General features: G+C 35.2%; 3 protein-coding genes across 6 annotated transcripts; 2 read left to right on the forward strand and 1 right to left on the reverse strand.

Annotated features, from left to right (window-relative positions):
* LOC18010387 lies at window positions 1-2274 on the forward strand. 4 transcript variants are annotated; one of them, XM_024150580.1, is made up of 8 exons: window positions 1-100; window positions 213-620; window positions 715-774; window positions 857-1105; window positions 1177-1253; window positions 1347-1423; window positions 1496-1628; window positions 1731-2272. In XM_024150580.1, the coding sequence occupies exons 1-8, from the start codon at window positions 58-60 to the stop codon at window positions 1884-1886; spliced, it is 1203 nt and encodes a 400-aa protein (XP_024006348.1). In that variant the 5' UTR covers window positions 1-57; the 3' UTR covers window positions 1887-2272. The 4 variants fall into 4 exon arrangements, 3 of the variants coding, with proteins under 3 accessions (XP_024006348.1, XP_024006347.1, XP_024006346.1); XR_002897428.1 differs by having other exon boundaries at window positions 15-130; window positions 1486-1628; window positions 1731-1938; XM_024150579.1 differs by having other exon boundaries at window positions 15-130; window positions 1502-1628; window positions 1731-2274.
* Window positions 2275-3833: 1559 nt separating this feature from the next.
* On the forward strand, window positions 3834-5813 carry LOC18010388 (transcription factor MYB78). Its single transcript, XM_006393439.2, has 3 exons — window positions 3834-4053; window positions 4848-4977; window positions 5399-5813. The coding sequence occupies exons 1-3, from the start codon at window positions 3858-3860 to the stop codon at window positions 5811-5813; spliced, it is 741 nt and encodes a 246-aa protein (XP_006393501.1). The 5' UTR covers window positions 3834-3857.
* Window positions 5814-23255: 17442 nt separating this feature from the next.
* On the reverse strand, window positions 23256-25406 carry LOC18010542 (gibberellin 2-beta-dioxygenase 4). Its single transcript, XM_006393440.1, has 3 exons — window positions 25060-25406; window positions 23822-24188; window positions 23256-23507 (listed from the first exon to the last, which is right to left on the reverse strand). Exons 1-3 carry the CDS (start codon window positions 25404-25406, stop codon window positions 23256-23258), a joined length of 966 nt encoding a protein of 321 aa, XP_006393502.1.
* Window positions 25407-26764: the final 1358 nt, after the last annotated feature.

Consider the following 26764-nt stretch of genomic DNA (forward strand, 5'->3'; position numbering starts at 1 on the left):
TCCAAGTAGAGACAATCTACATCTATCATCAGCTTCCTCTCCCGTCAAGCCATAGCTATGGCGGCGTCTCTTCTCCAAGCTTCTCCGCTCAATAACAACAGTACCTTTCCTCCTCCATTGGGATTCTACAGTTACTGAACCTAAATCGCCTATTAAAGCTCCTGAGCGGATGATTTGGTTAACCTAACTTTCGTTCTTCGTGTCGATTGTAGATAACGCGTCGAGAGTTCGATTGCTCGGCGGCGGAATCAATCGGCGATTAGGCGTTTCCTTGTCGTCTCCTCCATGTCTCAGAAATCTGATGATATCGTCTTCTCCTCGCCGGTGCGATTTCCTCGTTCCTCGCGCTCTCAGGGAATGGCGGGAGTACGAAGACGCCGTCAAGAGAAAAGATCTCGCCGGAGCTCTCAGATTCCTCAAATCAATCGAAACCGATGAACAGCTTGAAGAATCCATGGTCTCCGCTCCGATAACCGGTTTGGGAGCTCTTGAATTGGAGAGAGATTGGCAGGTCTTAGATGCGTGTTTGAATGCAGATGATATGAGACTTGTTGGGAGTGCATTTAGGTTTCTCAAAGACAGAGGTCTACTACCCAATTTTGGCAAGTTCACCAATATTGGTATGACTAAATCAATTTCAATTCGTTTTCAGAGGTTTCTTTCTTCAATGGTGTATGCTCATTTGATCATTTGATCAATGCTCATTTTGTGCAGTTTTGGAGGGCACAAGAGAGGTCACACCTACTGTCCTCAAGTCTGCAACTGGCTTGGAAGGTCTGTTTAGGGTCAGTCATCGTTTTGATTACTCAGTTGTGGTATTTGCAAACTGATTTTGAGGTTTTTGTTTGTTGATTAGTGACTAAACTTGCACCAAAGAAATGGGGTCTCTCTGGTGGCTCTAGCGTTGCTCTGGCTGCTTTTCTTGGTGGAATCTCCTATCTTCTTTCTCAGGAGATTGATCTGCGGCCAAATCTTGCTGCCGTTTTGGGTCTGGCTTTCATGGATTCCCTTCTACTTGGTGGTACAGGTTTAGCTCAAATATCATGCTACTGGCCTCCACATAAGCGTCGAATCATTGTTCATGAAGCTGGTCATCTTCTTGTCGGTAAGAAACTTGTGTCCATCTCGTAATTGTAAAACTTTTTTATAAGTTTTCTTGCTTTCTCTGTTGTGTAGCATACCTCATGGGCTGCCCAATCCGTGGTGTGATATTGGATCCGATTGTTGCCATGCAAATGGGTGTTCAAGGCCAGGTTAGTATCCTGATGCACTGTTGTATTTTGCTATTTAGTTAAAAAATGGAACCGAGTACACAACTGGATTGGATTTTCATGTGTTTCTTGTAGGCTGGAACCCAATTCTGGGATCAAAAGATGGAGAATGAGATTGCTGAGGGGAGACTTAGCGGTAGCTCATTTGATAGGTAAGAAGTGTTGTTTTTTCCCTGTGAACTTTGTCTCATTCACAAACCCTGATGTGGTTCAGTTTCTCGTAGGTATAGCATGGTTCTTTTCGCTGGTATTGCAGCAGAAGCACTAGTTTATGGTGAGGCCGAGGGTGGCGAGAATGATGAAAATCTGTTCAGGAGCATCTCAGTACTTCTCGAACCACCTTTATCCGTGGCTCAGGTCTAGTTAAAAAAAAAATCATATATATCTGATGGTGACTAGTTTTCTTGCACAACGTGTCAAAGTGTAAAGATTGTTAATCCGTATCGTTTGATTATACAGATGTCGAATCAAGCCAGGTGGTCTGTTCTACAATCTTACAATCTGCTCAAGTGGCACAAGGCAGCACATCGTGCAGCTGTTGAAGCTCTTCAAGTGGGAAGCCCTCTTAGTATTGTGATCAGAAGGATTGAGGAAGCCATGTCTCCAAGCAGATGATTTAAGCACCAACAGCATTTTCTGTAATGACAAACCTCATTTGGAATGTATGGAGAATGGCGAGATGCGACTTGCATCTTTGGATCCATGTTCAAAGTAAGTTAAGGTTTTATCCACTGAGGGAGATGTTGAGGAACGTGATAGTGGTTCTCTTGCCTTATTCATCTAATGATTCAGGGTTTAAAGACGTAGGAGGCAAAGCTATTGATAGCTTAAAGAAAATGGTTGTAAATTAGCAACCACGTATAGTTGCATTTTTGTGTATGAATTTAGGATAATTCACAAGCTTTTGATATATAAGCACTTACAAGAAACGAATCTCAGGTTATTGTAATGGTAAGAACACAAGGCAGCACATAGGATAATTCAGAAGCTTTTCATATATAAGCACCATTCTCCGCGAGTGTTCAAGTTACGAATACAATTATTTGTAGCTGAAAAACAAATTTGTTAAAGTACACGTTGACGAAGACTGCAATCAGAAATACACTACAGATTTCCTTGGAACAAAAAGTCATTTTGAAACCAATGAAAAGGAAGAAAAAAACAAATGAAATTAAAGTAGAAAATTCTATTCTTGTCAAATATAGGCCTAAACGTATTTGACAAAGCAAAGATGCTACATGAGTTTTTCTTTTATAGATGATTAATCGTTCTCATATCGGTGCATAGCTATTTTTATACATTTTGAATTTGAGATATTTTCAAAGATGTAACGACCAGACAGTAAAATCATTTATACTGATAGCTAAAGACATGTTCATTTATCAGTTTTATACCTTAAAACCCTGAAACGTTAGATGAATAAGGCAAGCTTCTGATAGCTTCTAAAACTGAGCCCAAACCAAAACAGTCACTAATTACAGACGTAGGAGAAATTGGTGACTGTTTTGGTTTAGGCTCAGTTTTAGAAACTCATTTAAAGATTGTTCTTTTATTTTCATTTTAGTAACTCTTTTAGTTAGTAGGAACTAAAAGGATTCTAAAGAATATCTTGACATAAAGTATAGAAGATCAAAACTGCATAAGCTAGTTCAAAAAATGGATTATGATCTTTATCAAGCTTAAGTGCTACTACATGATGATAGTCAAGAGTTGTATCACATTTAGTACAAACTAATTAAGAGAAAGAGGTAGTTGCCCAAAAAAAAAAAAACAATAAGAGAAAGACGTTAAAAACTCAGTCATAAACAATTCACTTTCTAGCACTATGGTGCAATTACAATTGTTTATCGTAGATCTTTATAAGTAGGTAAAATTGTTTGTTTTAAAATCATTTATATAATTGTTTTTCTAATTCGTTATAGATAATATTTCAGATGATAAAAAAAAATTAAAACAAATCTTTTTTTATTAGCATCCAAGGTATTTGAGACCTCAAAACACCCAACTAATCTCCTAGGTAGAGCGTGAGGACGCCCAGTTATACTCTACGTGGCCAAGCTTTAATGTGATATAATTCTGTATTTAGAGAGAGTCGATTCTTGGTTTAAATCAACATGACAACTCTTTCCGGAAACCACCCCACTACAAGCACTTCCACTTGGTTAGAATGAAAAAAATCTTACCCGAACCTTAAATCAAACTTTGCCAAAATTACATCAAACCGAACCAAAACTAAACCAAACCAGATTGCTTCCCACTCTTACCTATATATAGCCAGTCGTTTTAGGAGAATCTAGTACTCTATACGATTAATATTATACAGATTCAAAGTACTGTAATTTTCTTTTTTAATCCAATATACTAACTTGTGTTTATAATTCAATTATTAACAATCATGCCGATTCCAAATGCTTGGTATTTATTTTATAATATATGCTAAACAAAATATATCTATAAAACCCACCCTGAAAACTCCATCACTTTATGTCCATTAGAAAGCGCTATCTCTCTCTCTCTCTCCCTCAACATTCATCAAAATCCTTATTAGATCAATCTCTCCTTTCTAATCTCTAAAAATATCAAAGCATGAATATAAACAAAACAAAATTTGCAAACTGTAAAACCCTAAGGCAGAAAGAAGAAGTGGAAGAAGTAAAAGAAGAGAAGAAGATGGAAATGGAAATAAGAAGAGGTCCATGGACTGTGGAGGAAGACATGAAGCTCATCAATTACATTGCTCTTCACGGTGAAGGAAGATGGAACTCTCTCCCTCGTTCTGCTGGTAACTTCGTAACCCTTTTACATACATGATATAGAATAATTATAGTAGATGATCATGCATGATATATATATATATATATATATATGTAGTGTGTGCGTGTGTATATATATATATATAAGATATATTGCGTAAATCGATATAGATCAATCGAAATTATCTTAAGAAATCGTTGTATGACCTTATCATATCCAGAGAGATAATGTCCCAATTGCGCTTCATTGCTTTGCATGCTTTAACCTTGCTATTAAAGGACTCATTAAAATATACTCTTCAAACAAGTAGTTTTCTTTTCTCACAAAATTTTGGGCTGTATCTAAATATTTTTTTTTAAATCCGAAATTCGTTTTTGATTATTAACAAACAACCAAAAAACAATTGTTTTTCATTATGAATAATTAAAATCAAATGGGGTAGATTATAACAAAGATCGTTTTTGATTACAACTGATTGAAATCATTTTGGCTTCTCCATGTCGGCAAAATTTAAATTCTTATAAACAGAACAAGTTGACAACTTAGTTCACTATTATCATTCAAAGTGTACTTTCTAGATAAAAAAGATTGGCCGGTCTTTTGAAATCAAATCGTTTTTTTTTCCTTTGGGGTTCTTTTCATTTTGCCTTTTGAGTGTGGAACTCAAACATCTTTCAGGCTTTCACAACCATCCAATACGATAAAGCCTCATTTAATTTATTTATTGACTAGGGAAATTATAGTGTCCACTGTCCATGTAAGATGGACTTAGTAACTCTATGAATTGTATTCTTATATTGAAATAAATTACTATTGAGACAGGACTTAATAGAACGGGGAAAAGTTGTAGATTGCGGTGGCTGAATTATCTCCGACCAGACATCCGCCGTGGAGACATATCCCTCCAAGAACAATTCATCATTCTTGAACTCCATTCTCGTTGGGGAAATCGGTATGAAACCTATTGGTTTTAACGATATTTATAAAAACTAATGGAGTAATATACATTCTAAATACATTGTTTGAAAGAAAGAGGAAAAGGGGATGAAAATACTTGGAAGAGAGCAAATTTCGAACGTCTCTATGAATTGATTTACTCAATATTCAATGTAATAGAGATAGAGAATTGCAACTGAATTTAACGCGTATTTTGGCTAAATTATGATATTAAAAAATATGAAAACAAATTTGATAAATGACACAAATCAAGTCTTTTTAGTTTTTACCAAGGTAATTAACAATCAGAAAAACCGTACCGTTTGATTCAAATTCTTTCAATGTACGTATAAGTACTAACATAAGAATAATAGCTTCAATATTATTGCCGATTTAGTAATCTAAATATTTTTTGTTTTGTTTTTTTTTTTTTGAAGGTGGTCAAAGATTGCTCAACAATTACCTGGAAGAACAGATAACGAGATAAAGAATTATTGGAGAACACGTGTTCAAAAACATGCCAAACTTCTGAAATGTGACGTGAACAGCAAGCAATTCAAAGACACAATCAAACATCTTTGGATGCCTCGACTCGTCGAGAGAATCGCCTCCACTCAAAATGTCGAGTTTACCTCTAACCACTACTCGCCCGAGAACTCGAGCGTGGCCACTGCCATGTCATCGTCGACCTCGTCGGAATATATGGGATCGAATTTCTTCGATGGTGATCAGATGGAATATGGGACGTTGGATCAGATGAGAAATAATTGTAGTACTTGGTTCAACGGCGAAGATGCGTTGGAAAACTTGTGGAGTGTTGATGAGCTCAACAATTGGCTCTTACAGCAGTAATTTATTTGATAAATTGAATAATATATATAGTTTCATAATACACTTCGGAATTTATATCTCTTTATGGTTTTATTGGTTTTTTATGGTCTTAGATATTTTTTTGTGATAAATTTTTCGAAATCTTCTGCAGCTTAATTTGGTTCATAAAACAGATCAAAATTCTTGACCAAACAAAAAAAAACATATTTTTTGTGATAAATTTTTCGAAATCTTCTGCAGCTTAATTTGGTTCATAAAACAGATCAAAATTCTTGACCAAACAAAAAAAACAGATCAAGATTTACAGTTGACAATCAGTTAATAAGTCATACCCAATAAGATGTATGATGTGTATCTTAAGTGAACAGCCAATTAGTTATACCCCAAAGGCCCAAACCATACTATATTAATTAAGTTCTCTTAGTATAATCATTAATGGAATTAGAGCTAGGGAACTTCTAATAATCTAACTTACAAGAAAGGGACGTATGCGAGTGATATCTCTCTATTTCCGAATCATGATTAGAAATTTAGAAATTTGGAATATTAAATATTAGAATATAGTTCAACTCATGTGACACTTTAGCAAGACCATATACGTCCAGCGGTCCAGATGGGATGAACCCATCTAAAATTTGTCTAATTAAAACTTGAAATAAAGAACGTTGATCAAAATTTTCTCAGTATTTATTTTCCACTTAAAACCACTAGTTTTAGAATTAAAAATATTAATTATTCTATTCGATAGAATATAATCATACGGACAAGTGACTTGGAATTATGGAGCAAGATCGATTTTTATTATACAGTTTCAAGTTACTTTTTCGATATTTTCCTCAATTAAAGAAGAAAAAAGAACAATATATTTTCCTTTGGAATATTGGCAGTACCATTTTTGTAAAATGGAATATTGGCCTTTTTACATTAGAATAATAAGTTGCCTTCTTGGGTTAATATAGAATCATTGGTCTCGCCTTCATAAGTAACCCTGCTGCATATTGACGATTATTTCGATAATAATAAATTTTGTGGAAAAGTATATAGACACGTGTGAACGAGTAGAACGTGCGAGCTGTTCCTTTTAATTAGAAAAATAAAGAAGTGGTAATGGCGGCTGGTGGGAATCCAAAAGAAAGGAGGCGCGTGCGGACATGACAAGCAACCCAAAAGTGGTCCCAAGTCGACACATGTGTTCTTCATCTGTCACGTGTCTTTTAACTTTAATTAGAATCTTAATACGATATTAAATATAGCATTTTAGTTTGTAATGAGTTCGAGTGGCTATTGTTTCTTCGATCATTGGTTCGAGTGAAACTGGATTGGAATTGAATTGATGGAAATTTTTGTTATTATTGTTTGGGGAAATTTCTACAGATTTGAATGAAAGATAGTTCTATAGATCAATAAGAGAAAAAAAGATTTTTATTTCAAAAACAAAGTTCTGAATTATAAGTATATTATAGATATTAAGCTATTGTCAAAATATGTTTTTTAGGATTTTTTTGGCTTTTATTGCTTCGTAACTTTTATTTTTTAGGAGCTTTTTCTTTTATAAATGACTCCCAAATCTTAAGTTTTTTTGGATTAGAATAGTTCGTGTAGGTTATTAGTCGTTATCTTTAAAAATTCGGACATTTTGTCAGTTAAAATTTTTCTTTTTTTGAACTTTTTGTTAATTGAATTTTTTTCTATTATTTGCATTTATATCGATCCGACCTTACTATTTATTCGAATTTTATTTGGACCGAATCTTTTATGGATCAAACCTATCTGATAGATCTTATAATTGATTTCATTTTACCTAACAACGTGCTCCCCTTTCTCTAATTTCTAATTTAGGATTTAGAGAGTAGTAGATCTTACATTACCTCGAGACAAATAATTTCACTTTGAGAAACATTTACGTTGCCTTAAATATACGGACGTTTTGAGTTGAATGCCAGTAGCATACCATTACCATAGTAATGTGCTTAAAATTATTAAGTAGGACGCTTTTAATTTCATTTCTACGTGAACTAATATGTCATCTTTGAAACACACACTTATCCCATGTAATGGGCTTTATTATTCACCCACGTTTTATTTAAATGGGTTTCATATTTCCTTTAGCAGCCACGTGATGGGCATTATATAATTGCCACCAACTATTAGTCTAATGGACTTTTAAAGAATCAGCCCAAAAACCTAGTCATTTAGGTCAAAATGAAGTAATTTTGTGTCGTTGATTTTCACTAGCTTCCTGCCTCCATTTCGATTCCCAATTTCAGTGTTATGGAGAATTTCGCTGGTAATTTTTATGTGTCTCTTCAAGCTTTATTTATCTTCATTTTTCGCACTTTCTTCCTCATCTATTTTTGCACCTTCGTTTCTGATACTTTGTGCTGTCGTTTTTTTTGTTCCAGACTTGCCATTTCAATAACAATTCTCAGCTCCATTCGAAGCGTTACGGGTAGAGTCTCTCTCCTTTTGCATCATTATTTTGATTCTTTGTAAGCTCGTTTGTAGCTTTCAACTTAGTATCAAGCTCCTTCCATCTTCTAAATTAGGGAACTTTCATGTTAGGAACATATAATGTCTGATAGTGAGAGTGTGAGCTCGATCCCCTTAGATCTAGTTGAAGTTACCTCCAAACTGAGCTCAGCTGCGATTCCACAGTCCACTCATGTCGAAATTCTGCTAGTAGCAACGTTCAGGTGTTAACAACGCGCAAACCCCGTAGTTATACTCTATTTGAGAACAATCCGAGCTCTACTCTGTAACTTAATGATATTTTGAGCTTCAAAACATCTACAAAATTCCTCCGTCTGTGGCTCTCAGAGTTCCATTGGAAACTAGCATGCTTGCCATTCCGCACCTGACAAATTAGTCATCTATGAAGTCTTTTTTGCTTTATGTCTACGAGATAGAATTCCTTCCATAATCGCTGAAGTTACCACAGAGTTGAACGTGTCTCCGGGCCAATTCACTCCGACCTCTTGGAGGGTTTTGACAGCTATCCAAGTCTTTGGAGAGTTATTTTTTATTAAACTTGGGGTGAAAGAAGTTATATATGCCTATTACTTCAAACTCCACAGCAAAATCAAAACAGGTTGTTGATTCACAAAAGCAATCTTCCCGTTCCGCATTTAGTACGTGACCTGAAGAGACCTTTGAGAGGCAACGCTCCTTATGAGAAGGAGTGGACGAAAAAAAAATTTTTTCATGAAAGTGGGATGTAATCCTGGCTTTCCAGTTGCTTAGTCTTATGGAGGTAGCAGCATATATTTTCTAGATGTTGCTGTTTCATTATTTCTGGCTGACTTTATTCTTGTTTCTGTTTTTGTTGCAGGTTTTAAACGAGACCATTGTAAAGAGGGTGGTGTTGGTGTCGCTCAAGCAGTCAGCTATTCCGAAGTATACCGTTCGGTTGAGCTACTCATCAAACCTTTTTCTCTGAAGAAAAGAGCACCATCTGGGGTAAGCTCACTAATCAATCTTGATGTGTTCGTGCTTCCATGATTTCACTAAATCATGTCTCTACGTCTCAGGTCATACCATGTCTGGTTGTGATGGAACGATTGGCAGTACTCTCGAGAAGTTCCGACGCACTAGTCAGGGATCGCTGGCTACTGTTTCGAAACCACCTTCGAAGGATAAGCAAACAACTTTGAGATCCTCTTCAAAGCGCTCAGCAGCAGCTTCCAATGGTGGTGAGCCGGATTCTAGAACGTCGAACGAATGATTGTTCTAAAAAAAAAGCGAACCAATGTTCTAAAAAAAAGTGGTATAAGCTCCCAAAAGGAGCATTATTATCGCTATAGATGGTGCAACCTCTCAAAAGGGAGCGTTATTACCACCAAAAGCGATAATAACGCTCTTTTTTTTTTAACTTCAACACCAAAAGCGAACGAATGTTCTAAAAAAAAATTGTGTAAGGTCCAAAGAATGATGCAGCGATAGCTGCTGTACCCCTGGAAGCTCCAAACAAATGCTATGCAGGGAGTAAGCTTCGAAGTAAAAAGAATGTGTCAGCTATGCCAAACATCAAGTAAAAGTTGCCACGTGGAAAAAAACAATTCACAGAGCAATAGTAACAAGCAAATAAGAAATAAGATCGCTGCAAGTCCAAAATATAATATCATTATATTGAAACGACAGAGTATAGAGGCACATGACAACATAGATAATAACGTCGCATATGAAGTTCCGAGAAAATAAAATGTTACCAAAAAAGAGAGAAAGTCAAAATTCCAAGTCTAAAAGTTTAATAAGAAAAAAGAAACGACTCCCAAAGTGGACGTTAAACAAAAGAAGATGATACCATCCTCAGGTGGCAGATGGGGCAGGTACAACGACTTCAGGATCTGGAAAAGGCTCGGGAAACGTTGGTGGGGTCTTACCTTCCATGTTCGCATTTGCCACTAGTACCTCCCTATAAGCTGCTTCAGCTTCTCTCGTATTCCACTCCTTTGCCTTGTCATCTTGGAACTCTTTAATCATCTTCCAAGTGTTGATGATGATCACTCCGGACGCCTCCAACTCTAGCTTCTGCTCAAGATAATCTATATTTTGCTTGTTATCTTGGTCATTAGCTACCAAAGAAGCTACCTCACCTTCAAAAACCCCTGCCTTGTTCTTCCAAAAGGTCAATGTCCGAACTTTGCTTTCAATGAGAGATACCAACATTTTCTTTTCCAATTCAAAGTCATTATTTTCCTATGCGAGTTCATCATTAAGGCGCTGGATGTCCGCCTCTGCCTTTAGAAGATCAGTCTTTCCGTAATAGCAAGCAACCATTGCCTAATCACACATGAAACCACGAATTAAGAGAAGAAGCAACCATAATGCTAGTCATAGGGATATGCTATTTGGTCGACGCTTTGCCTTCTGATAATGTGGCAATGGTTACCTATTTGTTTTGTAGAAACTTTGTTTCTGGTAGCGACCGTAGTCGTTAACCCGACCTTAGAAATCTCTCTGTAGCTCTAATATGAAAAGCTCCTTTATTAAGATGATTGTACGTAGACATGAATGAATTTAAAGCTGAGACATAAAGCAACGAAAAATCTAGAAAGCCCTAAACTGAATCAAAAGCCATAAAAAATTCGAATAGATCTAAAAATAGTAGGTCTTTAGATGTAGAGCGTTCAACTATTAGGTTGGATTTTATCTTCTTTATCTTGTAGTTTGTATGCTCCTGACCCACTGACCTCTATGATTTTACAGGGATCTTCCCAAGTTGGTCCTAATTTTCTTGCACCCTGTTCTATTGTATTCTGAAAAGTACGTCGAAGCACCCATTCTCCCGTTTTAAATGTCCTAGTTTGTACTCTTCTGTTGTAACTTCTTGCAACATCTTGCTGGTAACACCAATTCCAAATTCTACCAACTTCCTTTTTTCATCTAACAAATCGAGACTCATATTCAGAAGCTCTTCGTTATCTGTGTACTGAAGGTGTCATGTTCGAACAGTTTTCACGCTTATTTCAACAGGAATCACTGCTTACATCCCATACACAAGTGAGAATGGTGTCTCACCCGTTGCATATTTGGTTGTGGTGCGGTAAGCCCATAGCAGTCCAGGGAGCTCTTCCACCCATAAGCCTTTAGCTTTTTCAAGCCATTTCTTCAACATCTTCACGATTGTTTTGTTTGAAGATTCTGCTTGTCCGTTGGATTGAGGATGCCTTGGTGTTGCGAAGCTAAGTTTTATCCTCCATGTGGTGCAAAACTCTTTGAAATTGTTACTTGTGAATTGTTGTCCGTTGTCAGTGACAATTTTTTCGAGGACCCCAAACTTGCATATGACGTTTTTCCAGATAAAGCTTTTGACTTCTTTATCAGTAATCCGCCTAAGTGCCTCCGCTTCCACTCATTTGGAGAAGTATTCGGTTACGACTAATAGAAAAACCTTTTGAGAAGGTGCTGTTGGCAGCTTCCCAACTATACCCATGCCCTATTTCATGAATCGCCATGGCGAGGTGATGGTTTTCAGGTTTTCTGGAGGTAATCTTGAAATCTGTGCATGCCTTTGGTACTTGTCGCAATGTCGAGCAAACCGAGCTGCATCATTCGACATGGTCGGCCAATAGTATCCAGATCTCATTACTCTCAATACGAGGCTTCTTCCTCCTGAATGAGATCCACATTCTCCCTCATGCAGCTCCATTAGAAATTGTTTAGCTTCTCCTGAAGCTAAGCACTTCAAGTAAGGTCCAGAGAAAGACATGTGATACTGTTTATTCTCATGCATGGAGTAACGTACTGCTTGTTGCTTAATTTTTTCTGCACTCACCGCGATTCATTGGCAGTAGGTTATACCGTAGGTAACTGATAATAGGTGTCATCTAATTTGGTGTTGTTTCAACTGTTGCAACTTCTTGATTTGGTAAGTCACTGTCTGTAGCTGGCCACTGCAGCACTAGCAATGGAATGTTTACAGTTGATTCGGTTTTGAGAACTGAAGCAAGGTTAGCTAAAACATCTGCATGACTAGTATCCTCTCTTGGAATCTGTGACACCGTGCAATTGGTGAACTTTTCTAACAATTTATTTTCCGTGTACAAGTATCAGGTCATCTTTGAATCATGTGCTTGGTAGTCTCCCACTGTTTGGTTAACTATGAGTTGAAAATCACTAAAAACCTCCAAATTTTTGAGCTCCAAGGTCATGTGCTAATGTAAGCCCTGCTATTAGTTCCTCATACTCTGCTTCATTGTTTGTAGCTCGGAAGTTGCACCTGACAGCCCTTGAAGATATTTCTTCTGTGGGAGAGGTAAGGGCCATAGCTTAGCCAATTCCTCTCATATTGCTAGATTCATCGACGTATAGCTTCCAACTTCCTTCTAAATTTCCTTCTTGTAGGTTTTAAACTTCTTTTTTCACTTCGGAGATCATATTTGGAGCAAATTCCACCACAAAATCCGCAAGTACTTGGGATTTAATGGCGGTGGTTAGTCTGTAGATCACATCGTATTTTCCAAGTTCGACTGCCCATTTTGCCAACCTTCCTGACACCTCCGGTTTGTGCAAGATAACTTTGATGGGAGCTGAGTTAACTAGAACAATAGGATGCGCCTGGAAGTAAGGTCGCAACTTTCAAGCTGCAGTTATCAATGCTAATGCAAGCTTCTCCAAGTGAGTGTACCTTCGTTCTGCATCCAAAAGTGACTTGCTCACATAGTAGACCGGATGCTGTTTGTTTCCTTCTTCTCGAACAAGCACGGTACTGACTGCATGTTCCGATACAGCCAAATACAACAAGAGCACCTCCTCGTTCTTTGGTTTTGAAAGTAAAGGAGGTGACGCTAGGTAATCTTTCATATCTTTCAACGCTTTTTCACACTTGTCCCATATGAAGTCTTTTGGCTTCCTTAGAGCTGCAAAAAAAGCGTGAGACTTGTCCGAGGATCTCGAGATGAACCTGCTCAAAGCGGCCATTCTTCCTATTAGCTTTTGAAGTTCTTTAACATTCCTTGGTGAAGGAATCACTTGAATCGCTCTAATCTAATCCGGGTTAGCTTCTATTCTGCGATGTGTGACGATGTATCCCAAAAAAATTCTGGAGCTTACTCCAACAGAACATTTTGTCGGATTTAGTTTCATATCATACTTCAGTAGATTTTCTGGAGCTTGTTGTAGGTGCACAATGTGATCTTCTACTACTAGGGACTTCACAAGCATGTCATCTATATAAACCTCCATGGTGTGATCGATTTGGTCAGCAGACATCATGTTCACTAGCCTCTGATAGGTGGAACCCGCATTCTTTAACCCAAAAGGCATCACTTTGTAGCAGTATATACCTCGTAAGGTCATGAATGAAGTCTTCTCTTGGTCGTCTGGGTGCATGAGTATTTGATTGTATCCACTGAAAGCATCCATAAAATTCATCAACTAGTGACATGCCGTTGTGTTCACAAGTTTGTCATTGTGTGACAGTGGGAAATGATCTTTTGGACATACTTTATTGAGGTTGGTGAAGTCTACACACACTCTCTGCTTCCTGTTTTTTTATTTTGCAAAAGACCACCACATTAGCTAACCAATTTGGGTAACGAACCTCACCGATGAAACATGCATCTAGCAGATTCTGAACTTCGTTGTTTATGATTAGGCCGCGCTCGGGAGCAAACTTCCTTTGTTTACGCTTTAGAGGGGGATGGTCTGGATCTACTTGGAGCTTGTGCATAATTATCTTAGGATCAATCCCAGGCATGTCAGCGTGTGACCATACAAAATAGTCTGCATTAGACTTAAGAAAGTCGATGAGTCTCTTCCTTATGTCGATTGGTAGTTTTGAACCAACATTCACCTTCTTATCAAGTTTATCATCCACTAATAGTATTTCATCGAGTTGTTCCACTTCTAGTTCTTCATTATGCGGGATCGGCTGTGGACTCTGCAGTTGATACAATAGCTGACATTTTCCCTTCATCGCTGTCTGATAGCATGAACGCAAATTTTATTGCTCTCATTTTATCTCTTTAACCCCCCCCCCCCAAATGAGGGGGAAACTTGATGACTTGATGGAAAGTTGAGGGCACCGCTCTCATATCATGAATCCAAGGACGTCCCATAATCGCGTTGTAAGCTGAGGCACAGTCAAGTATCAAGAACTTTGTTTGTTTGTTGATTCCTCCCGCATACATAGGCAGCGTCACTTCTCCAACAGATTGTTTAACCTCACCACTGAAACCGACCAACAGAGTTGATTTTCGCATTAGTGCAGACTCATCTAGGCCTAATCCTCTGAAAGCTTTCATGAAGAGTATGTTTGCTGAGCTCCCATTGTCAATCAACGTTATTTTCATCAAATTGTTAGCAACTGTTAAGGATATGACCAGTGCATCATGATGTGGAGCTAATATCTCTCCAACTTCTCGGATGTGAAGCTTATGACGCATGTTGGCATAACTTCACACCTTACTCGGGTATCTCCATGGTGATTCTTAGCAACTCTAGTGCTCCTTTTGGCAGCTGAATATGATATTCCACTGATTTCCGAACCTAGAGAGATGACATGAATGATACGTTCATGCTTTGGAGGTGATCTGAGAGTAGATTTCTTCAACGTTCTATCGTCAGTTCTTTCATTAAAACGATTTCAAGCTCTATTGGATAGATATTCCCTCAAGTGGCATTTCTTCAATAATTTTTTCACTTTCATTCTCATAAACACAATCTTTTGTCCGGTGACCGTGATCATGTGAAAATCGCACCATTTTGAAGTGTCACGCCTTTTTGCAGGTGCCTTGATTTTTGGTGGCCATCTCACCATTCCACTCATTCGGTTCAACACAGCAACCAGTTCTACAGGAGAAAGTGAAAGGTTACTCATGTCAAGCCAGGTTGATGGTGGTCGCATCTCGCTTTCGATCTTGTTGATTGGTCGATGAGCGTCTCTGTTGTCGCTTTTCCGGCTGGCATTCTCACTGCAAGGTCTTTGATATGGCATGTCATCTCTAGTTGATCTTTTGTTCCATACCACACGTGAATCAAAGCGTGGGGAGTGTCAATGTTCATAGGCTGGATCTTTTTCCCACTTGATTTGTGCCCATGCTCTAGATAGCACGTCTTCCATCGTTCTGCATTTGATACTTTGTCATTCCTTTTATAGGTCACCGTTTTGGAGCAAACCTCTTTTGAAAGCTGAAATCACAGTATACATGACACATGCTTGTATAGACACTTTTTCCTTGATGAATCGTCCCACATAACTTCGCAAAGATTCACCTTTCTTCTGCACGACCTCATAAAGATCGTCAGTTGTCTTCTCCAAATTCCTGCTACTTGCAAATTGTTCAACGAAGCGATCTGTTAGTGATGCAAAGGAGTCGATCAAAGCATTTGGCAAATTTGTAAACCATTGAAGGGCTGGTCTCGTAAGACTCAAACTGAATCCTTTACACAAGGTAGCTTCACGAAGTTCTTTTGCAACTGTCGTCGTAAATATTCTCTTCTTGTATTTTGCTATGTGGTTATTTGGGTCCGTCGTTCCGTCGTACATCTTCATTGAAGGAAGTGTAAACTTCCTTGGTATTTCCACCAGCGCAATTGCGTTTGTGAACGGGGTATCAGCATAAAAATTAGGTGCACTTTTTGTGATTGGAGGAACTACTCCTGGAAGTCTCCCAATCAAGGCTTCCATAGCTTCCAATCGCTTCGAAATCATATGATTCAGTTGGACGTCTTCTGTTGGATAAGTTGTCGGACCAATAGGTGCATGTAAAGTTTGGGTATCATGTGTTCCATCAGCTTCTTGTATGTTGTTCTCACGCTGTTGTGTGGACCAGTTACCCGTTATTCGAACAGTATCATCCAATGGTAACATTGGGGGACCCGTGTTCGAAACCTGGCACGAGGATCGACATCTGTGTTTCCATCACCAGTTAGAGCAGCGTTCGCCTCCTTTAAGAAAGCGTTTTCTGCTTCAAGTTGTGCAAGTCTTTTTTTCATTCTGCTTCATCTGGGCTGTAAGTGCCTCCAATTGAACAGCATGATCAGTTGGAACATTGGTGTTCCCAGGGACGTCATTGTTATCTTCTCCGTTCGACATGTCCCACGTAGTTAAAACTGTAAGACCCTTCTTTCTAGCGCCAAACTGTTTGGGGAAATTTCAATAGGTTCGAATGAAAGACAGTTCTATGGATCGATAGGAGAAAAATAGATCTTTATTCCAATAACAAAGCTCCGAACTACAAGTATATCGCAGGTGCTAAGCTATTGCCAAAATATGCTCTTTAGGATTTTTTTGTTCTTATTGCTTCGTAACCTTTGTCTTTCGGGAGCTCCTCCTTTTATAAGCATCTCCCAAATCCTAAGCCTTCTCGAATTAGGATGACGTGTAAGTTATTAGTCGTTATCTCTAGAAGACTTGGACATTTTGTCGGTTAAAACTTTTCTTTATTCGAACTTTCTGTTAATCGAACCTTTTCTATTATTTGGATCTTATATCGGTCCGACTTTACAACATATTCGGATCTTACGTGGGATGAACCTTTCACGGGTCGAACCTACCTGATAGGTTCTATAGTTGATTTTATTTCATCCAACAATTATTATTAGAGAACTTCTCAATGGAGGTGCTCTTATCTTTTTCCCAACATATTTTATCACAATACTCATTGCCCAAAAAAAATATTATTGTATTTATCTAGAGAAATTTCCTCATGTTGTACTTCTGTCATTCCGTTCCTTTTTTCTTTAAAAAAAATTGGGTTCACCCTTACAACTGAACCACTTTATTGACCTCCTCTTATTTTAACCAATAAGAATATGACATCTAATATTATATTTAAATAAAAATATAAAATATAAATTTTAAATTAAACTAAAAAAATAGAAATATAAAATTATTAACAAATAAAACAAAAAAGTTTAATAACTATATATTCTTAATTTATTTTATTTATTTACTTTAAAGTTTTAATTGATGAATATTTTCAAATAATATTTTTTCTTTCAAACTTTTTAAATGTAAAATTCTGAAAATAGTACAAATAATTATGTAAAAATAATTACTTGTCCATAATAAATTTAAAATAAAATTAAAAACTAATATGTTTTGGTCCACTATTTCTAATTTAGGCTTTAGTTTTTCCCTATATTTAAATATAATATTAGATGTCATATTTTTATTAATTAAAATAAAAGATGATGAATAAAGGGATTCATCCTTATGGGTGAAGCCAAGAATTGTTCTTTTTTTCTGCCTTGCTAAATTATCATCAGAAATATTAACCTAATCTTATTATAAATAATTATCAAATTCAACTACTTGCAGTATTTATCCTTTTACAAAAAAAAAATACTTACAGTATATGCAATTATGATAAAAAAGTTTCATGAACAACAATTTTATGACTACTTTCAGACTCGGTTAAATAAAAGGTCCGATTTTCTTTTTTTTTCCTTATATTCTCCCTTCTCCCTAAAAGCAAAAATAGATTTCGATCTGTTTTTTCTTCCGGCGCCGGTGGCTCCCTTAGCACCGACACCGGACCTTCATCCTTCTTTATTTCTTATTTCCTTGCCTCTCTTTTTCTTTCTATGGTTCTTGGAACTGGTTGAGTGATGGAGAGGGTCTTGGCGGTGGTCCTTGTGAGACGGCAGTGCAGGCTCCACGACGTTGTGGTGTCTGTGGTGTAGGAGGGGCGCTTCTTCTGTGGCTGCTGTTCTTTGCCTCTTCTGCCTCGTCCTGCTGCCTTAATCTGCTTTTCTCTATTTTTTGCCAACGTGTTTCTTTTTTTTGGCGGTTTCCTCAATGAGCTTCTCTGCTGGTGGTGGCGTGCTTGCTGTCTTTAGTGTGGTGTGGTGGTGTTTCCTCTCCTCCCATTTTGGTCCCTCCCTGCCTTGGATTGTAAATCAGTGTCCCCTTGGCAGCAGAGTGGTGGCTCCATTACATAGGTCATCTTCGTCTCCAGCGGCGGCAAATTGAGGACGGGTCCTAAATCCAGCAAAGGGTGTTGACGGTGGCTTTTGTCTTGTGGTGGCTCGCGTCTCTCCCATCATGCGTGGCTCCACCTTCGGTGTCTTCCTGCGATGGCTCAAGTCGGGTGGCTCGGCGGAAGCTTCTTGCGGCTCTTTTGGCGGTGAAGCTCCTGTGCCATCTTCCATCGGTGTTGCCTGGGTTCTCTGGCGGTGTGTGTTCCTGACCAAAGTGTGGTAGCTTCGCGTTTGTGTTTAAGGTCTCAGCTTATGTTGGCTCCGGCGTGGTGTAGATCGTGGAGCGACTCCGGATATGAGATGTTGAGGCACCGGTTTGTTGTTGTGGCTAGCGTGTAATTGTGGGGGTTGGTTCTTAAGTAGACTCATTTTTCGGGAATGGCATTTGGAGGTGACTCTTTGATCGCCCGCTCGGACTTCCTTGTTGATAGATGTATGTTAGTCTGTTACGGATTCTGGAGATCATGTTTGTTCTCGGAGAAGCTGTAGGTATTTTCTCTAGAGATTTGAGCACTGGCCTACGGATGTGATGCTCGTGGCAACAAAGATGAGAATTCTAGTTATTTATAACTATGGCAAAACGGGATGGTCTACGTTTCAGCGTGTGATTGCTGCTTTCTTGTTTGGATTTTCTCTCGGTTTTTGTTTTTTCTTCACTGGCTGTTTTCTTAACTTTCGTGTTTGCTGTATTTTGATTGTGATTTTATTGTTTGTAGTTTTTTTCAGTTATTATGCTTTTTTATAATCTCTGTTTATTTATCAAAAACTCAAAAATGGTAATAAAATATTAACATTTTTACCCAAAAAAAATAATTTTGTGACATAATTCTCTTACTATTTTACAACACACAAATTTACAACAGACAATTCTACCTACATGCAATATATCTAAAATAGACAGTTTTCATATAATAGAATACTACAATAAATAATTTTATTTATAATATTTTACACTTTTAAGAAACTTTACTTTTATTAATTTACAGAAACTGCCCTCATTGAAACTCAAAACCTAAAATTGGGTTTAGATTTTTTTTTCTTTTTGTCGTGGTATAGAAATTTTTAAACCTTTGAATATTACTAGACAAAAAGACGTCCACCTTACTATGGTCTTTTAACAAAAATGAAATTTTGCATATAAATCAAATACTATACAAATATGTTTTGCATCGAAAAACATTAAGTCGTCTTCTATTTTAGATTTCCATGTAATATATTTTCTTAAAATTGGATCTATTGATATTGAATACCCTAAAATTAATGCTTGTCTTTACAAGAAAAAAAAAATTAATGCTTGTCGCACTTTTGCACATTCCATGCATTTATATAAATTTTTACGATTCCAATAGTTAGTCAATGACTTCAACCTTTGATTTTTCAAAACATGGGAAAACAAGAATAACCATTCATTCATTTATCGTTTTAAGTCAGGTCTCTCAAATTACTCTATAAAAAATATGTATATGCATATTATGTGTAATTAAACCTGCTAATTTTTTAAAATAATAATACTCTGGTAATGTTAAATTACATACTATGTGATGTACTTTTGCGTGTTTATGCCTAGATATAAGTGTTATTTAACATTATTTACCATCGAGAATATAAACTTTGAAAATATCAACAAAAGTGCAATTAACAACAAAATAAAATATATGAAAAATTGCAACCCGCATCTGTTTTATAAAATTGTAGAAGTCTTTCCTTTTTTCTAGTATATAAAATAGATAGAAAAAAAAAACAATTTGATGGCTTTCTTAAGCCACTGGCAGATATATGCTCAATATTTCTTATAGCTTCTAGAGAGATTCCTTATAAAACGAAAACCAATAATTTGGTTTCTTTAAACTTTATTTCATTTATTTTTGAGATCTCGAGCATACATAAACAAATTATATATGTATGCATGTCGAGTCAATATTATGTCTTTTCGGGTAAAGTTTTTTATATTTCATTTCCAGAGGACAAGTTTTACTAAAATTCTGGTTCATTATAAATTAATGTCGTTTTAATTCCATGAATTAAGAAATGAGTTACATGTTGTTTAAACTCCTACAAAATAGTTGCCTCTTGAACAATACTAGTGGAGTATTTTATTAGGGACAAAGTATTCATGTTGATAAACTCTTTTTTTAAAAAAAAAACTGAATGATACTTTATTAAAAAATCAAAATATCAAAAGATTTACAACAATTAGAAATAAATAAATTCACCAATAGGGATCTGAAGTAAATAATGATATTTTTTGTGAATATATGATTGAACTTATGATGAAAACCCATCAACACAGAATGAGTAACCATCAGCAGTTAAAGTCGAGAAGAACCATTGCCATCATCGGCTTTTATTGTTACTTTTTTGAAATGGTTCAACTAAGGATATCTCTAATCCTATCTCATTTTTTCCTCTAAATGCTATTTTGGAAAAAAAATTTTCCAATCCTACTCCATTTTTATCTCCAAAATAAAAGAATACTATTTTTTTTCTCCAAATATGGAGTAACCCAATTTTCAACTCTATTTTACAGGAGAATTTTTTTATTTATAAAATAATTATTATTTTTCATTAATCATTAATTATAATTTAATCTTTCATATTATATATATATATATATTTAATTTAAAATAAAAGATAGATAGATTTAAAATTTGAGATATAAAATAAAAAATATAAGAAGATTAACTGAAACTAGAAATAACATAAAATTAAAAATACATCAAAATACATAAAATTAAAATATACTTTTTTATTATTTTAAATGGTGTGTAATATTATTTTTATATTATAATAGTTGAATTTAAAATAATATTATAATTTATAAAAGTTCTAACAGAAAAAAATAAATGGATTCATTTGTATTATTAGTAATTAATAATAAAATAAAAAGAAAAAATATATTTAGAATATTTTTTGAAATTGAAAATAAAAAATACATTGGAGAAAAATTCAACTCCATTTTGCAGTTTTTCCATTTTGAAAATAAAAATGGAGGAATACATTGAAAATGCTCTAAACCAGAACTTTTGTCTTTTCAAATTTATTGAAAAAATTCACGAAAAATAATCAAAAATTTGGCAAATCTAAAATAATTGAAAACAACTAAACAAATAAAAAATAGCAAAAGAAATTAACCAAACCAGTGTCGGAGTTATAAAGTCTTTTTTTCTCTCTCTTATTTGACGGCTAAAGTTCTTGTATATTGGTTTCTTGTTAATAAACCTTTTTTTTTTAAATGCATTCATATTAATTAACATTAATTGTATAACGACACTTATTTTAAAATAACGTAACAAAATTATTTTACAACATCAATTTCAATTCTTTTAAAATGGAACTATTATAATTTGATCTGGATATCGAATACGAGATCCCCGGATATTAGAAAAATGAAACTGGAAATTATAGCAGTAGGAACATTATACTATATCTACTTTAATTAATATTATATTCCATGCATGGTAAAGTGATATATCGTTAAACACAAATAAAGTAATCACTCCATGGTGGGTGAACAAATTGATTTTTTCTTATAAAGTATTCATCCTCATAATCCCTATTTTGGAGACATAATTGCATCTTTGGGACCAAACATTGCATTATTAGTCCAGAAACCAATCGATCTCAAATGTAATTAAAAAGAAAAAGTTGAAATAGAAAGTAGGAAACAAAACGAAAGTCTTTGCTTAGGAACTTGTTCTAATATAAAGTAGAACAGGTCACTAAAGGGAAGTAGGGAACCCTATACGTGCACGAGTAATGGAATTTAATAAAATCAATTATGGTGACAAGAAATTAATCAGTTAATTTATTCTCTCCAATTAAAGGCTACACAAGGTTAATTAAATGAAGTTAAGACTTTACAAGTAATTTAGACAAAAATTTCAAAAGCTGCATTAAAATATGAGAAGAGTCTAAGCAACTTCAAAAATTAGATCATCCGTGGAAATTGTGGATTTTTAATTAATAGTATTTTCTCAAAATTCTGTCCTGGAAATGTTGAATTAGAGACATAATCTATATGAAAGAGCCATAGAGATGAGAGACATAATAGTGTCAAAATAGCAATATTAGCTATATTAATCAGAAAATCGGTTGAAGTCTTGAACTGGATTTCAAACACACTGTAACACTGAACTGAAGTATGAACCATTTTTTTAATAAAATAATGAACCACAAACTGGTGAATGTCAAATTGTCAACAACTGAACATTTCTAGAGTACTATAGGCCCAAGAGGTTGAAAAGGAATCACAGCCCAAAACTAAGCGATTGATATGTCCATGATCCAAATAAAATCAAGTAGAACTCGAGACCAGTATGTAGATAATGCTGTATCGACTACTGAATGATATTGGGCACTACAAACCATGGTTTTTTTGTGTGAAAATCATGGGTTTTTGTTATTATAGGCAATTTTATACGGTTATAGACCATTTTAAATGGTCTCATCGAATCTTATCCAAAAAAGCAAACAATGGTTATTTTTACTATCACAACGGCTATTAAAGTATTGACCAGTGGATTTTAAATTGTTTCATAAATTATTTTGCATATGTAAATGCCTATAAACTTTCAAACTCTTAAACCAAATTAATTTGCAAAATAAACTTTCAACTAAACTGTCGACAATGAGAAAGCTAAAATTAAAATATTTATCTCATAAATAATTTGAAAATGATTACATGGTAGTTATAGGGGGTTCAATGTTTTGTAGGTAAAGAAAAAAGAACAATAAATGTTTACTCATGCTCACTTCTACTTGAATTGTTGAAGAAGTATAGAAGTATTGTAAACTTATTTCACAACAAAAACACTTAATATATAATAGAATAAAGTATTAGTACTTCCTTACAGTCAACATAACTCAGAGATTACAAACCATATATATAAGACTTTTTCAACCTCTGGTTGTAGTTAAACAAATCTAGTATGCCTAATCTTTATCTTAAACTTTGAGGGAAAATAGAACATAGTTAGACAAAAATACCCTTAACAGTCAACACAAAACATTATCATCACTAAAAAGCTTTTTATCATCTTATTTTTTACATGTACGGAACATGTCCAAACGACTATCTTCAAGTCGTAGTGAATACGCAAGCTTTTTGTATTCACTCCACGTAAATGTTTGGTATAGCCGCGGCTGATTCACCGTCTTAACCATCACTGGTAAAGGTCCGATCATCGCTTGAAGGGGCGGTCCAGCAAAGTACGCCGTTGAGAGCCGGCTTTCTTTTCCGTATGTCAATGCTCTATGTCTTATGCTTATAAATCTTCCGTTCGTCATCACCTATAAAATCCCACGAACAATATAAAGAAGTTAATAAAAAAGTGGTGGAAGAAAATAAAAATAAAATTAAAATTTAGACAAGCTGGTTTATGGTTTCTTTTGGACACTTTCTGGTTTATCAATTCTGTAAAAAATGAAACCAAATAAAACTAAATGCAATTTAACTTTGTTTAAAAAAAAAAAAATTAACTTTGTTTCGGTTTGTTTGATATGATGAAATTACTTTTGGATTTTCTGTTATTTAGAAATTAAAAAGAATAATAATAACAAAATAATGTAAATATATAAATAAATAAAAAACACTAGACACCGACCTGTAACAAGTCTCCTACATTGACGCAGAAAGCTGAGGGGTCAGGGGAGACAGGGACCCACAGGCCGTCTGAATTTGACACTTGGAGTCCTCCTACACCGTTAGATCTTAGAACTGTTAAGATCTGAGGGTCGGTGTGTTCTCCGAAGCCAACTCTTGTCAGTGACACAGATTTATCAGAGAGTGTGGCTCCACCGAAAAACTGATCGGACGGTGGATAATGATTCACCCTCAGAACGGAGTCACTATCGACGGAGCTGATTAACCTACTGAAGGTGTGAGGTGGGACCCCAAGTCCCTCAGCCGTCAGATCTAAGATCTCACGAGCCAACTGCTTAACTGCTTCTATGTAACAATTCACTGCCGAGCTGTCAAAACATATGTCACACATCAGCACTAGATTCATTTTTTCTTTTTTTGTTAATTATGGAAATAGAAGAAAATTAACCACGAAACCTTAATATATCTACTTTCAGAAAGAAGTTTTTTTTTCTATTTGTACAAAATAACAGAAATTTAATACACAAAAATGAACCATTGATGAGTTAAGTACGAAAAACTGTTGAAAAATAAGTACAAACAAATTCACAACTATGTGAAAATTCTTAGGCTATTTCAAATATGGTAAAATTACATGTATGCATTTTCTAATAGTTTCATTATATATATATATATATATATATTATATTAGTACTAGATACACAATTATTATCCATACACTGTTATTGAGATAGACGGAGACTGTTACTCAAGCTTACGCCAGTATTGAGAAAAATCCCCAAAATAAATGAAAAAAAAAATCTATTCCTAATTTAATAGAAAAAAAAGGATGACCTGTTTTGTTTATAGTTTATAGTATCAATAAAGCTGGTATGAGGTAACTGCCTCCTTTTATATAAATGTACTAGTAAATTAAATTATATACATAAGCTTATACATATATAACATGCATTCAAAAATAGTTAGCACAAACATGCATTTTGCCTATATTTTTTTGGCTTTTAATATAAGGGTTGCCACATTATATAAGAAACTCAATATAAACATGTGCATTTATAAATTAATATTCTCAAAGGTTCTTCATAGGTATACTGTACATGCATTTACATGAAGATTATCAACTATGATACCATATTAATGATGTATATGTATGATTTAGGTTTACGTGCGAGAACAAACTCGAACAAGTATAACTGACAAATATGGTGGTTACAATATACGTATTATTTAAATACGTACCTGACGGAGAGCTGAGAGAGAAAGGCAGGGTCGTTAGTGTGAAACAGCAAGTACTCGACCTCACCAGAGTCACCGTTGAGCCCGATGTCCCTAAACCCGTACCGGAATGGCTGATTAGCCGGTTTAACCGATTTCTTCTCGTGAACGGGTTTAGCAAAGAAGTTAATGGACTCTTGGTCCATCCTTGAGATGGTAGTTTGGTCAACGCCGTGGTTGACCAGCTTGAAGAAGCCGAGAGTCTCGCAGGCTTTGACTATCTGCATCGACACTCGTGATCTCTCCTGCGACATGTCTATTATTGGTATGTCTTGATCTACGGCCACGATTTTCTGGGACCCTTTCACCATTTTGAGAGAGAGAGAGAGAGAGATTTTATGAGAGAAGATATTGATAACGAAGAGTTAGTGAATGTATGTGTGGATATATTTATATACACACACAAGAGAGAGAATCTGGCGACCAACATTTGTTATCACGTGCATGTATTAGGCACCAACGGGTTAATACTATTATTGGTAGAATATTACAAATATATAAGGTATAAAATTAAAGAAAAAGGAGAAATGCTGATGCCTTGTTAAAGTTCAACGTTTTAATGCATCGTTCATACTTGTTAACACATCAGAATTTTAGACTTAATTTGGCTTTTTGGTTATTTTTTCAAATGATCTTTAGTTTTTAAGTGTTTTTTTCAACCTCATTTAAAAAAAAAAGTGTTTCTATTTTCTTTAAATTTTTCTTATAATCATCTTACATGTTTTATAAATTTATAACCAGACACGATTTACTAACTAATATAGAAAATTTCATATCTTAATAATCCTGAATTTGTTAGATTTTATTGTGCTTGCATGTATGTGTATTTATACCATGAACGTGTTTAAAAAAGTGTATATATATAATTAGTAAAATTCAATTTCTTTTCTCGTATGTAATGCATAATATGAATCTCTAAACTAAGCTCTAATTCACAATTCAGTTTCATGTCAGATCAACTCAACATATAAAACCTTTCCCACACCATTTTCCTTAAATTAATTTAAATGTGAATATTTCTATTCTCCAAATATTCGTCGTAAACCTCTTTCACATATATTAATTTGTATTCCTCGGGATATTCAGCTGATCGAAGACTTCTACGCAAAAGTAGAACCGCGAATTCCCAATTTGCAAAAGAAGTTGACCTCTTTACTATTCAATATGACAATATTCATAAAACAATTTTATTACTTTCCTTTCCGGAATATTACTTTCCTTTAGTTGAATAGATAACAGATAACCGATTGGAGATAATCTAATAACCGACCTGTTTAATATTCTCTACAAAATTCCCAACAAAATACTTGAATGATTTACAACTTAAAAAAGTGAACATTGGCGGTGATATCATAAAAAGTTTATTCGATTGATAATTTTTATATTATGTGGGGTTCTTGAAACTACAAAGATCTTGGTTACTCTTTCTGTCTTTCAAGAATCCAGAACTTTCAAAAGTCAAAGATAAATCAGATAAAAAATAGTTGGGTTTGAATTTGGTCGGATCAAGTTAATGGGAACCAGTGGTACCTTCACATATATCATATATGGAACAAGGTTCTTATATTTATTCAAATTTATTGATCACCAACTGCCACATTTATATTTATATATTGGTTCAGCTTTGTAGCCAGACTTTTATGGATAGCTTCACTGACTCGTATTATAT

This window comes from Eutrema salsugineum, unplaced genomic scaffold, assembly GCF_000478725.1.
Source record: "Eutrema salsugineum unplaced genomic scaffold, Eutsalg1_0 scaffold_7, whole genome shotgun sequence".
NCBI classification, from domain to species: Eukaryota; Viridiplantae; Streptophyta; class Magnoliopsida; order Brassicales; family Brassicaceae; genus Eutrema; species Eutrema salsugineum.

Coding starts and splice junctions, on each gene's coding strand:
- LOC18010387 (XM_024150578.1), top strand. CDS start 58: ATGGCGGCGTCTCTTCTCCAAGCTTCTCCGCTCAATAACAACAGTACC. Junction 775..856: donor GTCTGCAACTGGCTTGGAAG/GTCTGTTTAGGG, acceptor TTTGTTGATTAG/TGACTAAACTTGCACCAAAG. Junction 1,254..1,346: donor AAATGGGTGTTCAAGGCCAG/GTTAGTATCCTG, acceptor TGTTTCTTGTAG/GCTGGAACCCAATTCTGGGA.
- LOC18010388 (XM_006393439.2), top strand. CDS start 3,858: ATGAATATAAACAAAACAAAATTTGCAAACTGTAAAACCCTAAGGCAG. Junction 4,054..4,847: donor CTCTCTCCCTCGTTCTGCTG/GTAACTTCGTAA, acceptor CTATTGAGACAG/GACTTAATAGAACGGGGAAA. Junction 4,978..5,398: donor CATTCTCGTTGGGGAAATCG/GTATGAAACCTA, acceptor TTTTTTTTGAAG/GTGGTCAAAGATTGCTCAAC.
- LOC18010542 (XM_006393440.1), bottom strand. CDS start 25,406: ATGGTGAAAGGGTCCCAGAAAATCGTGGCCGTAGATCAAGACATACCA. Junction 24,189..25,059: donor CTCTCTCAGCTCTCCGTCAG/GTACGTATTTAA, acceptor ATGTTTTGACAG/CTCGGCAGTGAATTGTTACA. Junction 23,508..23,821: donor ATGTAGGAGACTTGTTACAG/GTCGGTGTCTAG, acceptor GGGATTTTATAG/GTGATGACGAACGGAAGATT.